This window comes from Dicentrarchus labrax, unplaced genomic scaffold, assembly GCF_905237075.1.
Source record: "Dicentrarchus labrax unplaced genomic scaffold, dlabrax2021, whole genome shotgun sequence".
Lineage (NCBI taxonomy): Eukaryota > Metazoa > Chordata > Actinopteri > Moronidae > Dicentrarchus > Dicentrarchus labrax.
Window position 1 is genome coordinate 3,022,493 of NW_026136702.1, and position 20,614 is coordinate 3,043,106.

The window sequence follows — 20,614 nt, forward strand, 5'->3', positions numbered from 1 at the left end:
AATGTATAGTAGAAAAAATTAATAAGATAAAATAGAATAAAACAATAGATACAGTTATTTATATACATATATACGTACACGTATACACCAAGGAAATAATTCTCTGTGCCTATCCAGTTTAAGCACCAAGCATCAATGATGTAAACACAGAGTTGGACTCCTTTTGTCCTGAGCCCGTCAAGGGTACAGGGTGTTGATTTACAAAGGTCTCTGTAAAAATGTGGGCACAACACTCTATGATTACTTGTTGTTTGGCCAGCCTGAGTCCCATTTCGTCCAGATCGGACATTAGCCAGGAGCAACCTTAAGCCCAAGCACACTGTATGTTATATATAGTGGTATCAGTGTTGGACTTAAGGCTGTAAATGCTGTGTGTCAGCTTTGTGGAAAGACACATTGGAGTGTCACTGAGTGCTAAAGCTTGTACTTTTGCATTTTGTTTCAGTGACCTCACACATATGCAAAATGAACAGAATTACTGTTTTGGCTGTCACAATTTCACAAGTCTAAATCAAACTTTTTTATGGGCGTGCAGTTTCATTTATTTATGCAACACTGACACCGTCTTGATGAAAGAGGGAGTTTGAGGTGACAGGAGCTGTGGCTTTTTAATGGGGACACATTGATCAGGTTTTCTGGGGCCGTTTCCAGCTCCTGTTTGGTAAACTGTGCGATCATTGTGCTGCTCACTGATCCGATCACTGACTGAATTATGTATTTACACAGATTTTCTACTAACAAAGAGCCATCAGGTGAAAACACAACAACTATGAATAGTAAAATATCAAAATGTGACAGTCCAAATCTAACTATCCATGTGCTGTGACCAAATATAAAACAGGTAATTTATCAATTCCTTTCAAAACAACCCATATGAGCATTTGCTGATCCGAAGCTCCTATCAGCAAGACAACATTGTTTGTCAAAGCCTTTCAAAGCTGATTCATATGTTGTCTACACAGGATGTGAGCAGTGGCCTGCAGTGTCAAAGTCAGATGCTTGGCTGACCTAATGAATAGTCATTATTTAGACACCTACAAGAGGATTTGTGTCAAGAAAATGTTAATCTCTATAAACAGATATGATTAATGAATGTAGAATCTCTAGTGCAAGAGTCAAGATTGTGTTCTGGTTTCTGTTTGTAGTCCAAGTAGTATTGACCAACCACGTTCAGCGAGCTTTGATTGCATGCACATAAACAGTCCATGTGGAGAGCAAAAGAGGCAGAAGCCATCGGTCGAAATGCAATCTTAGAACGCATCAGCTATCATTTCATAATGATTTAGTATTCATATGCAGATATCTGTTTATAGAGATTACCATTATCATGCCTCTAGTTGCTAATTGGACTGTAAACAAAGACTGGCACACAAATTATCTGGATATTTATCATTATCTGGATATTTGCTGGCTACACCAGAAGACGATGGGTTCCAAGATGAGGAACATGTAAACAGCACATAAACAAATGACCAACGTGATAGGTGCTCTGGTGACACCAGTGTCTGACTGGCATTGTGGGTCACTCGCCTGAGACAATGTGGTGCTGCTCTTGTTAGATTTTCCATTTCCATTGTGGGTGAATGATGTCGTTTTAGGTTGGCATTATATTATGGTTGCTCTCTAGTCTGAGATAAGTAGGTCATCATGGGCTTTTGTAGTAGAGTTGACTGTAGTCTCATGCAAGGTTAATGTAAGGGGGGTTAATGTGAGGGGGGCTCTCCTTTTTGATCAAACTATGACCTTCATCCATCAGATAACGTTCTGGTCCATCAAAACCAGAAATGCGTGCTGGTGAATAGAGACGACTTGCTTGTAAATGGCCAGTTTCTCCTGCGTAGTCGAGAGATTGAATATGTCCAAAACCTGATGTAAAATCAATCTAATTTAATAGAGAAAACACTCTAAAAGTCACTGAAACATATGTATATACCTAGAGTGACTATTTCTTTTTGCTATGAGCATCTTGGACTACATTTCATATTCTAAAATTACATATGGGTGGATCTTGGTGGTGGCACTATTTGAATCTCTTCAGTACAACTTTATACTGTATTACATATGAAAATTGTACACCTCAAAAGTACATTTACAGTGTGAAAAATAGGATTAAATTGGATATTGCATATTGGTTCTGTATATGTTTGATGACTATGTTTGGTGCAATTGTGTGATCTGTATTGTGATATTTCGAGAGACTGCCAGATGGACAACATGGCAGCTTTGCTTTATTGATGCTGACTAATTAGAGGTTTGTTGTTATTTGTTTGATCAGGAAGTTGAAACTGTAAAATAATGTGTTATGGATATTAAACAGCCAATTATTATCAATGTGTGCACCTCTACCTTTACCATTTCTGTTCATTTAAGAACCCCTCCTCTTCCCCTTATTGCCTTAATACAAACACACGTCCTGTCTGTCTGTCTGTTCTTGGCACTAATGAAGCTCTGAAGTGTGCGGACTCCGCAGCAGTGATTGACTTACCACCCCGCTCTCTGCTCTCTATAACCAGCTCAAGGACACTTCCAATTAGCATCTGGACTCTGGTACACTAGTTTCAGTCCCTAGGCCTCTCAGCCTGGAGAGAAGCCATTTGATTGGGTATCTCAGGTTGTCAGTACATCATGAACAGACTGACTGGGTGGAGAAAAGGTTCAGTGCATTTTAATTTTCTCCCTCCATTCTCCTTTCTCTCTCTTTTTTTTTTAGTTTTTGTAACCCTCATCTCTCCACTCTTTCTGTGAGCTTGCAAAGCCTTTAAACAAAGTTAGATCAGTTCCCCCCATTCAAACATAATTCATGAATATTAAAACAAGAGAGAGCGGAGATATGTATACAGTGCATTTTGGAAAACAATCACGCGCTGATAGTTGTCAACGTGACTATCATTTATATTCAGATTTATTATTCACAGTGCACACCTTGTGTCCTCTAACTCAACTGATAAGGAGCTGCTCAGTATCCACCAGTATAACCTCACCATGCTCTTATCCCAAACAACCTTGATGATTCAATAGCTTTTTGAACCTGTCTTTCCATTCTTGTATTATTGTCTTTTAGTGAAGGATAAGACAAAGCAGTCAGGTCTTGAAGGAAAACGTCTATGGAGACACCCTTGGAGTGACATTGGTGATGTTTTTGAGAGAGGACGAGTGGCAGCTCTTGCTGAACATCTTTTCTTTGACTTACAGGAGTATAATCAAGTCTGACATTTTTCAGAGAGACATACTGTACTGTATATATATAAGCAAAAGTTCAGAAAAGTCAAATTAATAACTTGATGTGGCTTCTTTCACCCTATACCAGGTCGGGGTCGTGCTGCACTACTCGTCTCTGTCGACCATGCTGTGGCTCGGCGTGACGGCCAGGAACATTTATAAACAGGTGACCAAGAAGCCTCCACAGAGCCAAGATGGTGACCCGCCACTGCCCCCGAAACAGCCCCTGTTGAGGTAAGCACAAATGTCCTCGCAACCCTTCTCAACCCTGACTGCTTTGAGACGGGAAAGCATATAAACACGTGTGCATGTGTGCATGTGTGCATACGTGGGTTTGTGCCTGCGTGCGCGTGTGTGTGTGACCAGTTTTTCTGATCTTTCTTGCACTGTTATTGCTGCTTGCTGTGTCTGTGTTTATCTTCAGAAGCCGAGGACCGGTCCTCTGCACAATTATTTGCTTTTTTATTTCATTTTTTTGTCAGTACCATAACCTGACTGAGACTGTGAGATGTAAAGTCAGTTCATATAATCACAGGCCTTTCCTGTCCCAGCTTTTATTTTAAGGTGGAAAAAGTATTCAGATCCTTTGCTTAAACATAGCACAGGAGGTTGTAACTGCTTGTGAAACGAGAAGATTGGTTATTTCTATATAGTTGTTCTTAATGCCTGCTGCTAGGTCGGATTCAGTCATATTCCCCTTGAAATCAGTGAAAGAAGTTGGTAGACACACCAGCACGTTTGTCCACAGGGGCCGCCAGAATCAACAAAAAGTGAAAGTTTTGCACTGTTGTAGCTGATCGAGATGGAGCTAGTTTTAACTTTACATACAGTTATGTAATGTAGTCCAGTTGCTCCCCACCTTGGGGTTGGCCCCCCTCCAAAGATAAATCTTGGGAGTCATGGAATGATTAATGGGGTAGGAAAGAAGAAAAAATAAAGTTGTGCTGCACAAAATTGCTTTGCTTTGAAAATATTAGAGAATTTTGCCATCTGAGAAGTTTAAAGGGGCAATCATTCTTTAGTGGAACTGCTAACAGCTCATAGACAATGTGAGAAGTGACCCTAACTGAATTGTTTTTTTGTACAGGGTTAATCCTACCACTCGTTTAATCTTCAGCAATGCATTGTATTTAAAAGATTATCATGTTATCATTATACATTTTTTTCATGAAAAATCTTAATCTTAAAAGTTACCAGTAACTTCAACCAGCTAATAAATATTTGGATTGTAGTGGAGTAGAAGTATGAACAGCGTTAAATGGGAATACTTTTTTAAGTTAGATTTGATGTTATGTTGCAGTGAAGTGTATATAGTCATCTGAGTGTTTCTTTGGGGTTTCTTTGTCCTTCTCTCACCAATGTATGCAGACAGGTGTGTACTCAGCTACGTATTTGAGTGCGTGCATACTTGTGTCTCTGTTGATTTATGCTATCTTATGTATTTTTTTTTTCAGGTGTTTGCCGGCTCATGTTTCCTTTAGAGGGCAACAATAGCTTTACACAGATGAGCTATTGCATCGTTTATCTGCAGAGACATCCACAGCTAGTTTGCATTCTCCCAAGCCTCTGGCTTTGTTCACTCTGTAGTGACATAACTGTCAGGTCTTCCTATTTATACTGCTTGGTTCTCCTTGTGGATTTGCTGATGTTCAGAAATTAAATTTTTAATCTGAGTCACTGTCCGCCACAAGGGAAAAAGTTTAGGTTTTGAACGGTAATGATTCACTTAATGTGAAAATTAGGCTGATAAAAGCCAGAGATTAGAGGAGTGAATTCCTTTTAATCAGTCACATTTCTGAATTGAGGCCCCAGACCTCCCTTTTAGAGGTGACATTCAAGGTACAAAATGCTGCTTAGCAACAATAACTCTAACAGATGGGTTGTATAACACTGACGAGCAACTGTCTAACGTCCCCATATAACATTTTTGATGTCAGTTAACTGAATAAGTACAGTATTAATGTCACTCATCAGTAGCACGTAGTAGAGCTTTTCCTGTCTTTGTCTGCTGAGCTTGTCTGATCATCCAACCTTTGGGATTCTCATGAAGTTCAAAAACAGTTTAACCGAAGCACTGACTGGGTCTCTGGAACTATAGTGAACTGACTAACAGCTGTTTTAATCTAATTTCTGTAAGCATTGCCACCATTACCAGTGGCTTTTAATGTTCAGTTATTCCCAACCAGGTGTACCTCTACTTGTAATTTTATTTATTAACTAATAATTTATAATAAAACAGGAATTCTAGGACTGCAAATGAGTGTGTTACTGATCTTAAGTGAATTTTTTTGTCATAATAACCCAGCTACCTGCTATGATGCACAGTAGGCTTCTCTCACTAACCTGAGTCAGCAGTAACAGTTAAAAGTTAAGACGAGATTGCATGAAAAATAGTAGGCAAGCTAGCAAAAAAGTGAAATACAGTGAGCTAAAAATAATAAACACTTAAAATATTTAGCTATAGGCATGGATGTAATACCGGACTCAAATATGGCACCCACTCACTGGAATGAAAATTGCTCACCTAGCGCATAAACCATAAAAGTTTTCTAGCGTCCTGGTTTGCCTCCGTGCTGTGTGGCCCAGTGCACATGCACATGTAGTCTCCACCGGCACCCTCTGTGTGCCCGCTTGGCTCATTTCAGACTTTATAGTAGGATGACTTCACTCACATAAGTGCTTTTCTAAGCTCTGGGAAAGGGTTAAAAATAGAAAACCTTCATGGATTAAACATTCATAATAAAAAGACCAATAATTGACCTTATTAGCAGTTGGATGTGTCTTGTCAACAGTTTTACAGACGTCTCTTTTTTGTGGGCTATGAGGAAAATGATTTTTTACTCCTGAGTGGTGGCGCCATATCCGGCTCTCTATGAAAGGTCCAGTTTCTCAGCCGCTGCAAGTGGTTGTTTTAGGAATGCAAACTTGACAGTGACTGACCTAAACATTGACAGTTTGATTGTACTGCAACAATATCCACTATGTAGCCTTACTTAATATCCACTTTAAAATCCATTGAAATGAACACATTTGGAACCTAACAAGTGGTGTTGGTGAAAGGATACTTGAGCTCATATGATAAGGATGTGAGGATACATCAGACAAAAGAGGTTAGAAACCACTGCAATAGCCTGACAATGATTTATATGTTTTGTAGTTTTCAAATATTTTTGAAACCTTGGTATTCCCATAGGTATAGATACACATTCTTGCAGGCATTTGTTAGAGGGAAGTGTTTGGAATAGCTGAACTGGGTGTGTAGTAAATGTTTTGGCTCAGTTATTCTGTTTGAGGCTTACTACTACCCTGTAAGGTAAAAAGAATGGTGGGCAGATGAATGTCAGGAGGAGGAGGAAGAAAGAAGAAGTGACTTTAAACAACCTGTTACTATGGCATCACCTCGGTGCTATTTCTAATTAACTCAATCACTCAGGAGGCTGCTGAGCCAGGAGCTTCATCACAAATCTAAATGTATTTAGCCTTTTGACCCTTTTAATTCCTATTGGCTAAGATGCACACATGAGATTGAATTTCTGCTTTTTGTGATTTTTCTTCTCCATTTCATTCCTTTTCTGCTTACTCACCACATTTGGCACGTTTAAGAGGATCGGCTTTTGGACACATACCGTGCTCTTCCTCTGCGGTGAGAAGGTGCTGTGTGAGCTCTTCTGCACATTGCAACCGTGCCGCAGAGCTGAACTCCAGAAGCTTCAACGAGAAATCCTTTTAAGGGAAGGTTTAAGAGCAGAGATACAGAGGCAAACAGAGGGTGAACCGTGACAAATGCCTGTTTGTCATTTAATCGCGTATTCAGTTTCAGAGTGTCATTTTCCTAAAGCTGTTGGAAAATATCAACTTCCATTTCAGTCGCCTGAATTCTGTTGAACTTTATGAAATATTTTGAAGAAGATATAGTGGATGACCCCACACAGGAAAATTGTTTAAACATGCAGAGTTGCACTGGATCTGAACCCTACTGGAATACCTAACTCACTTGCTTTCAGACTTGCTTTCTGTAGGGTGTTTTTAAAGGATTGCTGTGGCACATGTAGCACTCACACAGTCATTTATCACCCATACCTCATAAAACGAATATCTATAAAAATCTATAAATGAGCGGTATCATATGTCTGACATTATTAAAACTGGAATTTGCTCAATAATGTATTCCTGCAGAGTCACTGAAAGCCACTGAGGATAAGGACCTCACTAGATAAGAATCCCCTCAACCTATAAGCAGCACTTTTCCTGCAAAGCAAATCCTCAGACACCTACGCGATTGGGTTGTTTTTAATATGGAACATTCTCGAGGCTCTCCCATCATGCACCGCTTGTGAATGAGATAATTTGTCTGGGGGCAGGCGAAGGGATCGTGTGGTGCGGCAGTCGAGTTGATCCACAGTGATTGACTGTAATGCTCCCTGTCAGACAGGCTCATGCAATGAGACTTAGCAGCTGGAGACAAATCAATTTCTCCTCCGAGCATTCCCCCTCCCAACAACCACCCTATTCCTCCTCATCTGACTCTTTGCCTGTCCCTCCACTCCTGACAGCATCTGATGGCATATCCAGCAGACCATCACACTGACCTTTGTCAGAAATCTGCTACACTGTGTTGGGTCACACACCTTAAACGCCCCAGTTCGTGCCATTAACTGACAGTCATCTGGTTGATGGGTGCAGATCATTCCTCTGAAGCAACACTTAACTTTGAGAGAACATTTTCCCTTCTAGTGTAGAATCCCCGATGTCTACTGAATGTCACAGCCAGTGTTTCTCCCCAGCTATCATTAATGATACTTACAAACAGGCAAATTCACTTCTTAAAGGACCGGTGTGTAGGACCTAATAGAAAAAAAAAATAGTCACAAGGGCTTTGCCCTGTCACCCTGGCAATAGTTGCGGACCGTAACACAGCACTGCTGCATGTGCTAATTGCTAATGAGCTGCTGCCACTACTGCAGGGGTCCTATCATCTTACTATACCCAGGCTGCAAGCTCGAGGTACCAGAGAGGATTGTTTAAAACGCGAGCTTTGGACTGCCGGGTAGCTGGGCCTGAGGTTACAGCATCCATGTATTAATAACTCCTCGAGTATTTGTTTTTGCAATGTCGGAAGTTGTTTATTCTGTGTTTTGAACAACAAGACTTGTGTGACGTTATACTATTAACTAAATGTTCAATCACTAGAAAAATCTTGGAGTTGGGGGGACAGTTGGGTTGGGGACCGCCCTAGTAGGATTTAGTGGCAGGAGAAATTAAAGGAGCTGCGAAAAACACAAAAGGCCCTATCTAGAACTAGTTTGTCCATTCTGAGCTAATGAAAACATACCTATGAATATTATATTCCATTTCTGCCAATAGAGCCTCCTAAATGTTACAGACTGGACCTTTAAAAGGCCACAGTTTTTAAAGGTTTGTTGATGTTTTGGAAGAGATATTTTTCAAAAGGGAAATTGTATGGGTTACCAGTGATGCACAAACTATATGTGTATTCAAAAATGTAGAACATCTCTCTAAAATCATAAAATGACCCATCACCACTGAAAACAAGAACATTAAATTAATATACTAGACCGTTACATGTTGCAGCTTTAAAGGTCAGTGTGTAGCATTTAGGAGGATCTATTAGCAGAAATAGAACATAATAAATCATAGGTATGGTTTCATTAGTGTATAGCACTATAGTGCCAGTAGGTAAATTTTGTTACCTTTGGACAGAGCTTTATGCTGAGCTTAGCTTGACGCTAACTTCATGTCTAATAAGATAAGATAAGATAAGATAAGATATTCCTTTATTTATCCCCCTAAAGAAGAAATTCAGGTTGACACAGCAGCAATAGGGCAAAATAGTGCAAAAGAGAGAACAAAGAATATCACAAATAAAAATATTACAAAATACAAAATATGACAGAAGATATAAAAACTATAAATGAAAGTATATACACTATGCATAATAGCGGTGGTGTCAACCCTCTCATTTAACTCTCAGCAAGTAAGTGAATAAGTGTACTTTTTCCCCAGAATGTTCCCCTAAACTATTGCTTTAAAATAAGCTCACTTCTTTCATTAAAGGGCAGTCAGACATGCAAGATTTTTGTTTAAAGTGAGTACATGCATAACTTTACAGCTTTCCCCATAAGCCTTAGCCCTGTGCTGGAGCTATATGACCATCAGTTGTCCCCAGCTGTGCTATGTATATCCTGGACCAGGTCCAGAGAGAGGACATTTCATAGCCACAAAACAGAGGACAGTGCATAAGCAGGGGAACAAGGGTGGGAGGGGAGTCGCTGTGTAGCTGCTGGTTGAAAGGCACTTCAGGGTCTATTTATATCAGATGATTGCTGTTACTAAATTCACTCAAAAGCACAACTCTGCATACACAGCCATTTTGTTAGAGTTTGAAGGCCTTCTTTAATAGAATGGCCACCAAAAAAAAATATGTGTGTGTGTTCACAGAAGAGTGAGTGCATTAGCAAGATTTTAAATGTGAAGGAGCACCTTTCTGTATAAAAATAGGAAAGCATGTAGAGAATAAGTAGATCACACATGCTGCATTACTTTTTTGGGCATTTTTTGCATGTATGCTGTATGTGTTTTTTCATGGGCACATGAAATGCAGGAAACACACACACAGGCTTTTCCGAGGGGATAAAGGGGAATGAGGGTTATAAAGCGCAGGGTGCTTTAACATCCACTAGTTCTTCTCATTTATGCTTATCTGGCTGACGGGTGTGTAAATGGCTTTCTGTTGAAGGAGAGTCCCCCGGGGGAACCGTTCCACTGAGAGACAGTGACAGACTGGTAATGCTGTCACCCCGTCACCCCCTCCCCTCTCTTCGCCTCCCCTCCAACCACCCAACCACCTCTCGCCGACCAGCCCAGACAAACATCTTGATTGTAATTGAATTTTTGGGACGGACGTTGTGTGACGGAGGACAGATTGGGAGAGAGAGAAGGGGTGGAAGGGTGGAAACCGAGGATGAAGATGGAGGAAGATGGAGTGGTGGAAAGGTTAGAGCAGTGACAGAGGTTGAGATTGAAGAGGAAGGAAGAGGAAATAGCACAGTGTTATATAGGAAAGTGGATGACAGTGCAGAGAGAGAGGACAAGGACAGTGCAGAGAGGGAGCTGCCGGGGATTAGCTTTGTTTCTACAGTAAATTCTTAAGGCTCGTGATATACTGTAATACTCGCCTGCTTACTTGTGTGTACCTGAAGAATAAGAGTAAGGAGAGTCAGTAAGAATTGAGTATATTCACTAGGCGGCAGATGAGGGCCGAATAAATCAAGCTGAGATACAGAACGACCACGAGAACTTCCACTTTTAGACAACGTAAGCATAACTAAACGTAGCGATACACAAGGGGATAACAAAAGTGGTAATGGTACGTGGCAGAGTCTGCTGCTGACATTACTTCACATTCTGTTACACTGCCATTGTTGCTCATGTGTTTAATTGCATCTTGCAGATGTGCATTTTTAATTTCTGAGGACGCTCAAAACCTGAAGGAACATTATTGCTGAGCAGCAATGATGCACAGGCTAATGTGTGGTTAAGAGCGGGGCAAGGGCATTCCACTGGATTGAAGCACTTAAGATGTCGGCCACTAGTCTGTTCTACACAACAGATAAGCTTCCAATTTATCAAATGTTACAATCCACACTGAATCCACGAGATGTGGTAAGTGGTGATTATCAAACTAACTCCAGTCTGAGGTGCAGTGCAGCAGTTTTCCTGTCTTATAAAAACTCATGTTGTGTGTTTGCTTTGCTTTTCAGTCAATCATTCACCTCCGCACGCATCTATCCTTGTGATCACTTAGATAACGGTTTACCTTGCTCATTAAATGCGTGGCCTGTGCTGTGTGATGTAGCGCCACTGCTCATTTTCACAGATGCTTAATAAGCCCAATATTATGTTTCATATCATATATTTCATAAAAACAAACATATTTGGAGTCGAGTGCTTCCACTATAAACAACCACATAAAACTCACATGTTCTAGATGTTGATGAGCTTGTTAACTATATAATAATCTAAATAAATGTGCCTACCTATATACTCTTCATAACGCTTATTTGAGAACTGTTTAGTTCACTGAGTGTTTGGTATAAGGGCGCCTGGTGGAGAGCTGTTTTTGAGGACAGTGACACCATAACGAAGGCGTTCCACTGACTTCTTGTGTCTGATGTGAATTCCCTGTATATTCACACCAAGCATGTTTGCAAGTGTTTAGTGTGGTTGTATGGGAGCATTGCTATTGAAAGCACATCTACCTACTTGAAAATGTTGTTGTTGGTTGGTTTGTCATTCAAGGTAACTGCAGTCTGAATGGAATGAGAAAATATTCCAAACTTACATGAAGGTACAACTTTAAAATGAGAGTTTCAACCGGTGTAAACTGCTGTCAGAAACTTCTGGTCCCGGAAAGCAAAACTGGAATTAAATTCAATGTCCCCCTCTTCTCAAATCCAGGTTTCTCTACACGTCTCCTGAGCTGTTACGAACAGCAGATGCCGTAAATTGCAGCAATGAGTGCTGACAAGTTAATCATGCTCACATCGACAGGAAACAGATTTGTTTTCCTAGTAAAAATTTACACTTTGGTTTGTAGCAAAGAAAACAAACTGTAGGTGTGATCGCCCATAGAGTGTGATCACAAACACATTGACAAGCTCAGAAGTTACACGTTGGTCTTGTGATTTTTTTGGGATGGGAATACTGGAGGGAAGTGGGGAGAGGATAGCTGACAGTTATTTGGGGTTTTGGCCATGAGCTTCACTCACTGCACAACTCTATAATCTTATCTGTCACTTTGTCTGTTTGGATCTTTTGGTTATTATCTTTCGCTTGTATGTCTAAAAGTATTTCTGAGTCATATTTTGACAGCGTGCTGTTGTAATCCAGATGTGAGATATAGGATTTGTACGCCAATCATACTTATCATATATTTTATTATACATCTTATAATTTCTTATTCTCTCTGCCTCTGTTTGTCCCTCTGTCACCTCACAGATTTTATTTAGTCAGTGGTGGAGTGCCCCTCATCATCTGCGGTGTCACGGCAGCCGTCAATATAGACAACTATGGCAGCGGGGAGCAAGCGCCGTAGTAAGTCTTAAGATTTGCTTCTGTTCCCAAGGTTAAATTACATTGTGTGTTTGGCACCATTTCATACACCTCAACAAAGTGTTTTATTAATTATTTCCAGAAATAAACAGACTGAACATTTGATGTGCTAATATTAATGCTGTTTGTACCATTTTACAGTATATTGTATGTGTGTGCACGTGCAATGTGTGGCAACGTGTTAAAACAGTAGTGAGTTATCATTCAGTGTTTCAGTTTTGCTGATGTTTTATCAAAATGTGACCATAAATCAAAGTATTAAAATGCACTGGTATTCATGTGTGTTGCAGCTGCTGGATGGCATGGGAGCCCAGCCTGGGAGCCTTCTTTGGCCCCGTGGCCTTCATCGTCCTGGTGACATGCATCTACTTCCTCTGTACCTTCATCCAGCTGCGGCGACACCCGGAAAAGAAGTACGAGCTCAAGCAGCTGACGGAGGAGCAGCACAGGCTAGCTGCTGTCGACGTGCCGACCCACTGCCACCAGGGAGCCGAGCCCGGGGCCCTGGCAGCCCCACCCAGTGGGAGCCACTGCCCCGCCGGCTGCCCAGGTATTCCCATCAACCCTGCGCTGCTGGCCAATGAGCACTCCTTCAAGGCTCAGTTACGAACGGCGGCCTTCACCCTTTTCCTGTTCCTGGCTACCTGGACTTTTGGGGCGCTGGCCGTGTCACAGGGCCACTTCCTGGACATGATCTTCAGCTGCCTTTATGGTGCCTTCTCCGTCACCCTTGGCCTCTTCATCCTTATCCATCACTGTGCCAAGCGTGATGATGTTTGGCATTGCTGGTGTTCCTGTTGTCCCGGACGACGTGCCAACGGCTGCTCCGGCGCCCATGGGCCTGCTCAAGCGCGGCCCAAGGTCAACGTGAATGGAGATACCCCGGGGCACGGCCACGGTCACAGCCACTGCCACCATGACTCACCATGTCAGGGTAAAGCACTGATGAGTTGCAGTCATGGCAGTGTAGGTCACTGTAAACACGCCGCCCTTCCGTCCTCGCAAAATCATGTGACGTGTCTGGCACCTGTGACTCCGTGCTGCGCCGCCCTGCACAGCCAGCAGCTTATGGAGGAGGAGCCTGCAGCTACACATGTGCTGCTACATGCTGACCCGGAGGGTTACCGGCCGGGGATCCAGTTGCACCCTTGTCTAAAGAGCAGCACCAGGACTAAAGGCCGCCACTTCAGCCGCCGGGCCGGGGCTGGCGCTTGCGGAGCAGGGAGCGAGAGGGAGTACGCCTATCACATCCCCTCCAGTGTGGATGGAGGCAGCGTGCACAGCTCACACACTGACAGCCCCCACAGCACACATGAGCGTCATGCCCACATCTGTCCACATCTGGCCCACGAAGGCCACCATGATGGGCATCATACATGCCACGCTGCTGCAGCCACCACGCACGAGGCCCTGGCATGCCATAATCCCTGCCACCGGCATATCTGCTGTGCCAAGGCAGACCTTTTCCCTTCTCTGTGCCCGGCAGAGGCAGGCGACACAGGCGTCTTCCTGTGTGGGTGCGGCAAAGTGGCCGAGCAGGACCCGATGGCAACACATCACCATCTGGAGATGCATGCCCCGCGCAGACAATCCTACCCCCAGAACCCGCCCAATCAGAATGGGATTCTAAAGGGGGGGCTCCATGAAGGACTCCTGTACACCTCGGACAGCACAGGGAATATACGTACTGGGCCCTGGAAGAATGAAACTACTGTGTAGTGCGGGAAGGAATAACAAGGGAGATCAGCAGCACCCCTGCCTCGTCCCGCCAAAAATAAACCCTCGCCTCCCTTTCTAGAATTAAAAAAAAGAATTGAACATTTTAAACATCACAATCAGCGTGGGATATTTTTATTTTAATGTCCTCATGTTTTTAAGTGTGCTGTTTTACTGTACAGAAATCTGATATCATGTAAATGCTCCTGAAGAGCGTCCATACACAGAACAGAATCTCTTCAAACCAAGAAAAATTTGTGAAATTTGTGTCACATCATACCATCAGATGTAATTGAAGGTATTTCCACTGTTCCATATTACTACAGATCTCTCTCTATATATATACAAGAAAATGAATGGTCGTATGTATGAATATGTGTGTTAGTGCTCAAAGGCAACACGCTGCAAGATTTTTTTACACTTTGAATCTGAATCCATCAAATAGTCTATGAAGACAGTGAACCTCCAGTACTTTAAAGAACTCTTGGCATCCATGTTTTAGACGACTAAACCAGCAATTTTAGACTTCATGGGTATTTTTGCCATTCAGTCAAGCAACTGTGAATATCTACTAGAGATTTTCTAAATAATATACAAAGATACTGTCGCTTGTCAGAGATGTGTGGATGCCAGTTAAGTTGTTGAAAATTCAAAGCAACAGAAAAAGAGAAGTGAAATTAAGCATCCTCTTCCAGGTTGGTATTGATTGTGCCGTCTGTATGATGTCTTCACTGTTGTGTTTCTTTTTTCTGGAGAAAAGTAAATAACGGCAGCATCAACAACAACAACAACAGCGTGGCCATTGTGAATAGAGAGTTGATGTCATTGGATCCAGTGCGTTTTCTTTTCCTTTTTTTTAATGAACACTGTGCCACATAGAGCCAGGTCCTCACAGCGAGTCCATTGCCAAACTAGTGTGCAGGTTTTCTTCCCTTCAGCTCAGCTTGCACATGCTGTCAGACATTATTTCCATTCTTTGTAAAAAATCAAACATTTTGGGGAAAAAAGAGTGTGAATGTGCTTATAGGAGAAACAACAAGCTGCTTTGGGAAACCTGCCTGTGACCAATGTTATTTTGTTATTTTCCCTCTTAATAAAAACTAACCAACCATTACAGCCAACCTCCCCCACTTTTATCTAAAGCCACAAAATGACACATGGCAGAAATGAGTGCAGATGCAATCCCTTTAAATTGTATTTATTTTAATTTCTCTCACAAAAGCTCCAAAGCATGCATGCCTCGTTGTTTGTAGCTATATTTTAACAGCGTAAATGAATGCTCATCCATGGACGTATTATTTGCCTCGACCAGATACGACTGCTGCAGCTTGCCATGTATCATTTTTGTCACACTCTTGGATTAAGCCTAGTTCCCAACAAATACTGTATTATTTCCCACTGGTAATGGCCATTTAACAAGACTTTAAGCTTAGGTTCATCCTAGAATCCAGTACAGAAAATCGTATTGCTCTTGGTCCTGCTTTGGTAGATAACTTGTGTCAGCAGAGGCCAAGGTTGAAGTCTGGATGGTTTTTGGTTTTTTTGTTACCACGAAGGTCACATTCTCTTTGAAGAATTGCCACTCAAAAGAGGAGAAAGAGGCTCGGTATCGATTGAGAAGCACTTGTTTGTTTTATGAATGATGATATTGAGTGCGATACTGCAGACAAAACCAGTCGCACATTTCATCAGAAAATCCAAACTTAAAAAAATGTGCACCCAAGCAGCGCATATAAACTCACAGCAAAACCTGCTCTTGCAAAACCACCTCGGCATGCACACCATCTCTTTATTCATCTTGTGCACTCTTGTCTGTGTATATAAAATCCATTTCTGATGAATTATTTTATATGAGATTTAAGATATTTAAGAATAAAATAAGTCTATATGTAAAGAAAGTTGTATGGGAAAAAACTGACCTCTCTCAATGTTAATACTCAGTATCTGAGTTTAGAAAATGTCCTTTTTTTGTTTTCAAATGCCTTTTTTCTGTTGCAATTTTAGTTGACTTCATAAAGTATGCAGACTCGCCATGTGTTGTGAGACTTATCCTGTCATATCAGAAATAGAAATGCACTACCCATAACAACATTTGGAATGCCAGAATAGAATATGTCACTTACAGTACGTTCATATAGAGATGTTTGTTCAGACAGAAATATTTCAATTAAAAAAAGTGACTTCTTCAGAAAAGAAACAAGAAACATTAATGTGATACTCCCTTTATTTGGATGGCAGGCTTTGAACAGTGAAAGGAGGCCCTGGCAGACATCAAAGATGATGCATGACCCTCATAGCTTTGCACAGGGCCACTGGAGTTATTTCCAGGGTCTGGAACAAAATGGGATAATGGGCCTAACTTATGAGTTATAAAAGAGTGGCCCACAATTGATCACACAATATGGGCTCCTTAGATGCTGGCAGTCACTGGCCCTGGCTTTATAGTTATTGGAAAGGGATTTGTAACAGTATCACAACAAAACATTTGAAACCAGCCTCTCCTGCTAAACCCACAGTAAACTGAGAGAACATAGGTCTAGGTGAATTGCTGTACAACATGTGTATTTGCTGGTGGTGTGTCTTAGGAGCAGCCTGAGCTTCTCAGTGTCTGTGAGACGATGTGTTTGGTATCATAGGCCACCGTAGGCCGACTTCTCTGTTGTCATCAGTAGCAGATGTACTGCCCTAAACGAGCTCGCTGACTTCGTTTCGGCTCACCAGACGGCTGCTGGAATATTCACCTGTGGTACTGTGACAAAACCTAAAGCCAGTTTTCACTTTTTTCTACATTGACACAGATTCCAATAAATGTATTTTTTCACCATGCAACGGATGAGAGCATCTTTGGCTTGTGTTTGTGTGTGTGTGTTTGTGTGTGTGTGTGTCCGCCATGTGTGTGCACGAGCAAAGAGTGCCTTTAACTTCTGTGACGATGAATGTTAGTGAAAGAAAAAGCCTGTTTTTATTTCTCAATTCCCACCGTAATGTGTTTATTTCTTCTGACAGCGTGATGGAGATTGAGATGCCTTACGGAGCCACCACAGGGGAGGAATTCAAATGATAGCAGGCTTGACTGCCACTGTGTGTGTGTTTGTTGTGCATGCTCAGACCTTGTACACATACATGCACAGGCATCCACATGTGCACACATCACCCAGGAAATGAGACAGTGTGTCTTCCGTGCATCACAAATCACACCCAGGTTTGACAGGCCATGAAACGCCTGAGCACATTTAATATGCAGCTGGAGTTTTTTTTCTTCTTTTCCAAGGCCACATGGCCCCCTCCCTCCCCACCATCAGATTATTCGTCTGACTGAAAGCCATGTGAAATGTCAGACCCCATCTCTCCCCCTCCGTCTGCAATGAAGACCCAGACTGAACATGACTACTGCAGGGTGTCCATGAAAGGTGAGTCATGGACAGCTGAAGCCAATATCTTTCCAAAATGACTGAATTATTTTGTGTGCTGCAGCGCCAAATGAGCTGCAGTGGTGATAATCTAGATAATTAGTATATAAGACCATGATGGCTTTTATTACCAGGGGTGTCTTTGAACCAATAAGTGTGTTTTTCCAGAAAGTGCTGTTGCTTTCAGCTTACCACAGAGAATCAGTAAAACAAAAGGATGCTTCACCAGGTGGTTCTAAGACTGCAGGCCGCAGTAGGTTGGACTGCGGTGGTTGGCGAAGGGAGAAATTGGCCCAGGACGGCATCTGTTTCATTAAAAATTAATCTGGTTTTAGTAACACAGATGTGTGTTTATGATACAATTAACTGTGTTTTAATTTCCTGTTGTAATAAATAGGTTTGTAAATAGAGAGTATGAGCAGAGAGAGAAGGAGACGGAAGTGAGAGTGTGCTCCTGAGAAGACAATATGTTGCATGTATGTGTTTAATTCTGGGGGCACGCATGTGTAATCACATCAGCAATAAAAAGCAGGAATTCATACATAGCCTACAGTCTGATCTAATTTCACTGAGGGTTTCATATAATGATGAAGGAGCTGTATATGTGATCGAGGGCATGATTTTTGAGTCTCTTTGTAGGCCCGTCTCTTGACACTTGTGGAAAGTGCTTTTGTCTTTCATTGACAGAGAGGAGAGAGCTTTTTTCAAGTGCGTAGATCAATCCGACAGTGAATGGCACGCAAATGGATTATGTTTTTCTATAATGTAGACACATGTATGCTTTGTCTTACGTAATCACAAATCATCTTCAATTTCTCACAGGCCATGTTATCCTGCCTCTGTGTGCCTTAGCCTCCCCCTCCCTCTCTCTCTTTTTACTCCTTGCATGTTTAGAAGCTCTCTTTCCACCCTAATAACAAAGCCTGCTCCTTCAGCTCCAGCCTTGGCAGACAGGACTTGCGATAGAAGGCTGTGATCGTCATGCTAATGCCGCCCTTGACTTAAATAACATGCTCGAGACTCGCAGGGCGGGAGAGAGAAGCAGAGCTGCAGAGTGAATGGCGGGAGACAGAGAAGGGGGTGGGGGGGGATTTGGATGGATAGTTTGAGGCTTACGAGAAGAGAGGAACAGAAGGAGTGAGGTGGAGAGATCAAAGAGGAAGAGGAGACAGAAAGAGGTGGGCAAAACTTCTTATTAGATATCATCACTTGGTTTCTTGGAAGCTAAATTTCTAATGGGATGTGTGTGTGTGTGTGTGTGTGTGTGTGTGTGTGTGTGTGTGTGTCCGTAAAATGTCTCCGTGTGTTGGGATGTGTGTGTATAAGCTAAGGCTGCAGCAGGGGTGGAAAGTAACTAAGAATATGTTTTCAAGTACTGTACATAACACATAGATTGTACACATGAATATCAATTTACTCATCTATGGGAGTACTACTCAACCTGTGAAAACTGCTGTATAATGTGTTCTATGGCTCTGGAGGAGTTTTGACAAGTCAAGAAAATAACCCTGATGATGTCATAATGATGTCATTGTTGTTATCTAGACTTGGGCTTGGAGGCTTGAGTCTGTCTTACAAACTGGGGGCGTGCAGTTTAAAAGCTATGAGCATTTACAAAGCTTGGAGGGTCTAATGAAAAACTTGAAACTGCATTATGGGAAATGTAGGATGCAGCTTTTTTAAAGCTTGACCCATACCAGGGACTAATGGTCAGGATATCTCTGCACTTCTGCTACAAGTTTCACCATTTTGCTATTATTATTTTAAGTCCTGAAACTTTGCAGAATGACAGTAGTAACTCCAGGAACTATACAACAATACTTATGTGTATTTTATACTTCCACCTACCTTCATTTCAGAGATATTGCATTTCTTGGTGATATCTGACAGCTGATAGCTATAGTTACTTTGCAAATTAGGATTTTACATGCAAAATATATGTTATGTCTCAAAGATACAATGAATTCTTATAGTAATACAATAATAATAGAATTTATATGATGATATGACACTCTGTTCATATAATGAGTACTGTAACTTTGATACTTGAGTCTATTTCATTATAATTCTGATTGCAGTTTCATCTGTAATAGAGAATTTCTACACAGGCCTTTTTCTCAGAAGACATTCTGACATGTTACAGTGAGAAAAGCACGTGTAAACAGTCTAATATTCACTCTTTATTTACCTCTCGTGTACTCTTCACCAACTCTGAAAACAGCTGCCTGCTGTGGGTAGAAATAGTAACAATAATCCTGTCAACTTTCTGTGGGTTTATCATTATGAGTGTGCCAACAGTGACAAATTGTTATTTAATCCACTGTTAATATAAGAGCTATTGATTAGTGCAGCTATACACAGATCTGAACACTTCACTGACCACTCCGCTGTGTGATAGCAATAGTGATGATGCAGTAATGGTGACGTAGTAACAGCCAGTGACATATACATCTATGAAGCATGTTGCTCTGTCATACATTATTCACTTGGAAGAAAGAGCCTGCTTTTCCTTACACAGACTTGTACTGTAGTTGTTTGCCTGGCAGGCATAGGATAGGATGTATGCTAATGCAGTGCACAGGGGCTCCAGACATGGGAAAACAAAAAACATCTCTATTGGTTTATTTGGTTGTCATAGCTGTGTTTTGCCCCAGTATGCGTCTCCCTCTGCAGAGGTTGCCTTCCAGCCAATCGCTATCTCTCAGCTTCTCCACAAGGAGACCTCTGAAGACTTACATCACTTGTCAAAGCACATGAAAGTAATGAACAAAACCCCAACCTATTTTACCAAGCTCAACCCCATTCTGCTATTTCACAGTGGCTTACTGTCAACACAGCCGCACCTGATTTTCAGTCTATGATGTGACAATCCGAGGTAGCTTCTCATTCTGAAGGAAAAAGACTATCAGTGAGTGACATGTCTGAATATTCCCTGTAACTTGTTTTCTTGTCACAGCCATTGGCCCCTGCTGCGCTGCTGAATTTCCTAATGCATCAAATCCTTTGTGAGTATTGTGAAGCATGCCAAAGACTAAGTCTGGTGATATTGCTGCACTCTCTAACTCAAAACTGTGTGTTGGGTTCGGAAGGAGCCAGTAGCTGCCAATCTGTGCTGTTCTATGTGTTTGATAGGCCTG

General features: G+C 41.7%; 1 protein-coding gene across 4 annotated transcripts in view; it reads left to right on the top strand.

Moving 5' to 3' along the window:
- The window catches only part of LOC127379377 (adhesion G protein-coupled receptor A1), a 149,768-nt gene extending 132,872 nt beyond the window's left edge, over positions 1–16,896 (top strand). For all 4 annotated transcript variants that reach the window (XM_051428883.1, XM_051428891.1, XM_051428911.1 and 1 more), the window contains 3 exons: positions 3,308–3,453; positions 12,238–12,333; positions 12,642–16,896. In XM_051428883.1, coding sequence (XP_051284843.1) covers positions 3,308–3,453; positions 12,238–12,333; positions 12,642–14,070 — 1,671 coding nt within the window. In that variant the 3' untranslated portion in view covers positions 14,071–16,896. The remainder of the gene's footprint in view (positions 1–3,307; positions 3,454–12,237; positions 12,334–12,641) is intronic.
- Positions 16,897–20,614: the final 3,718 nt, after the last annotated feature.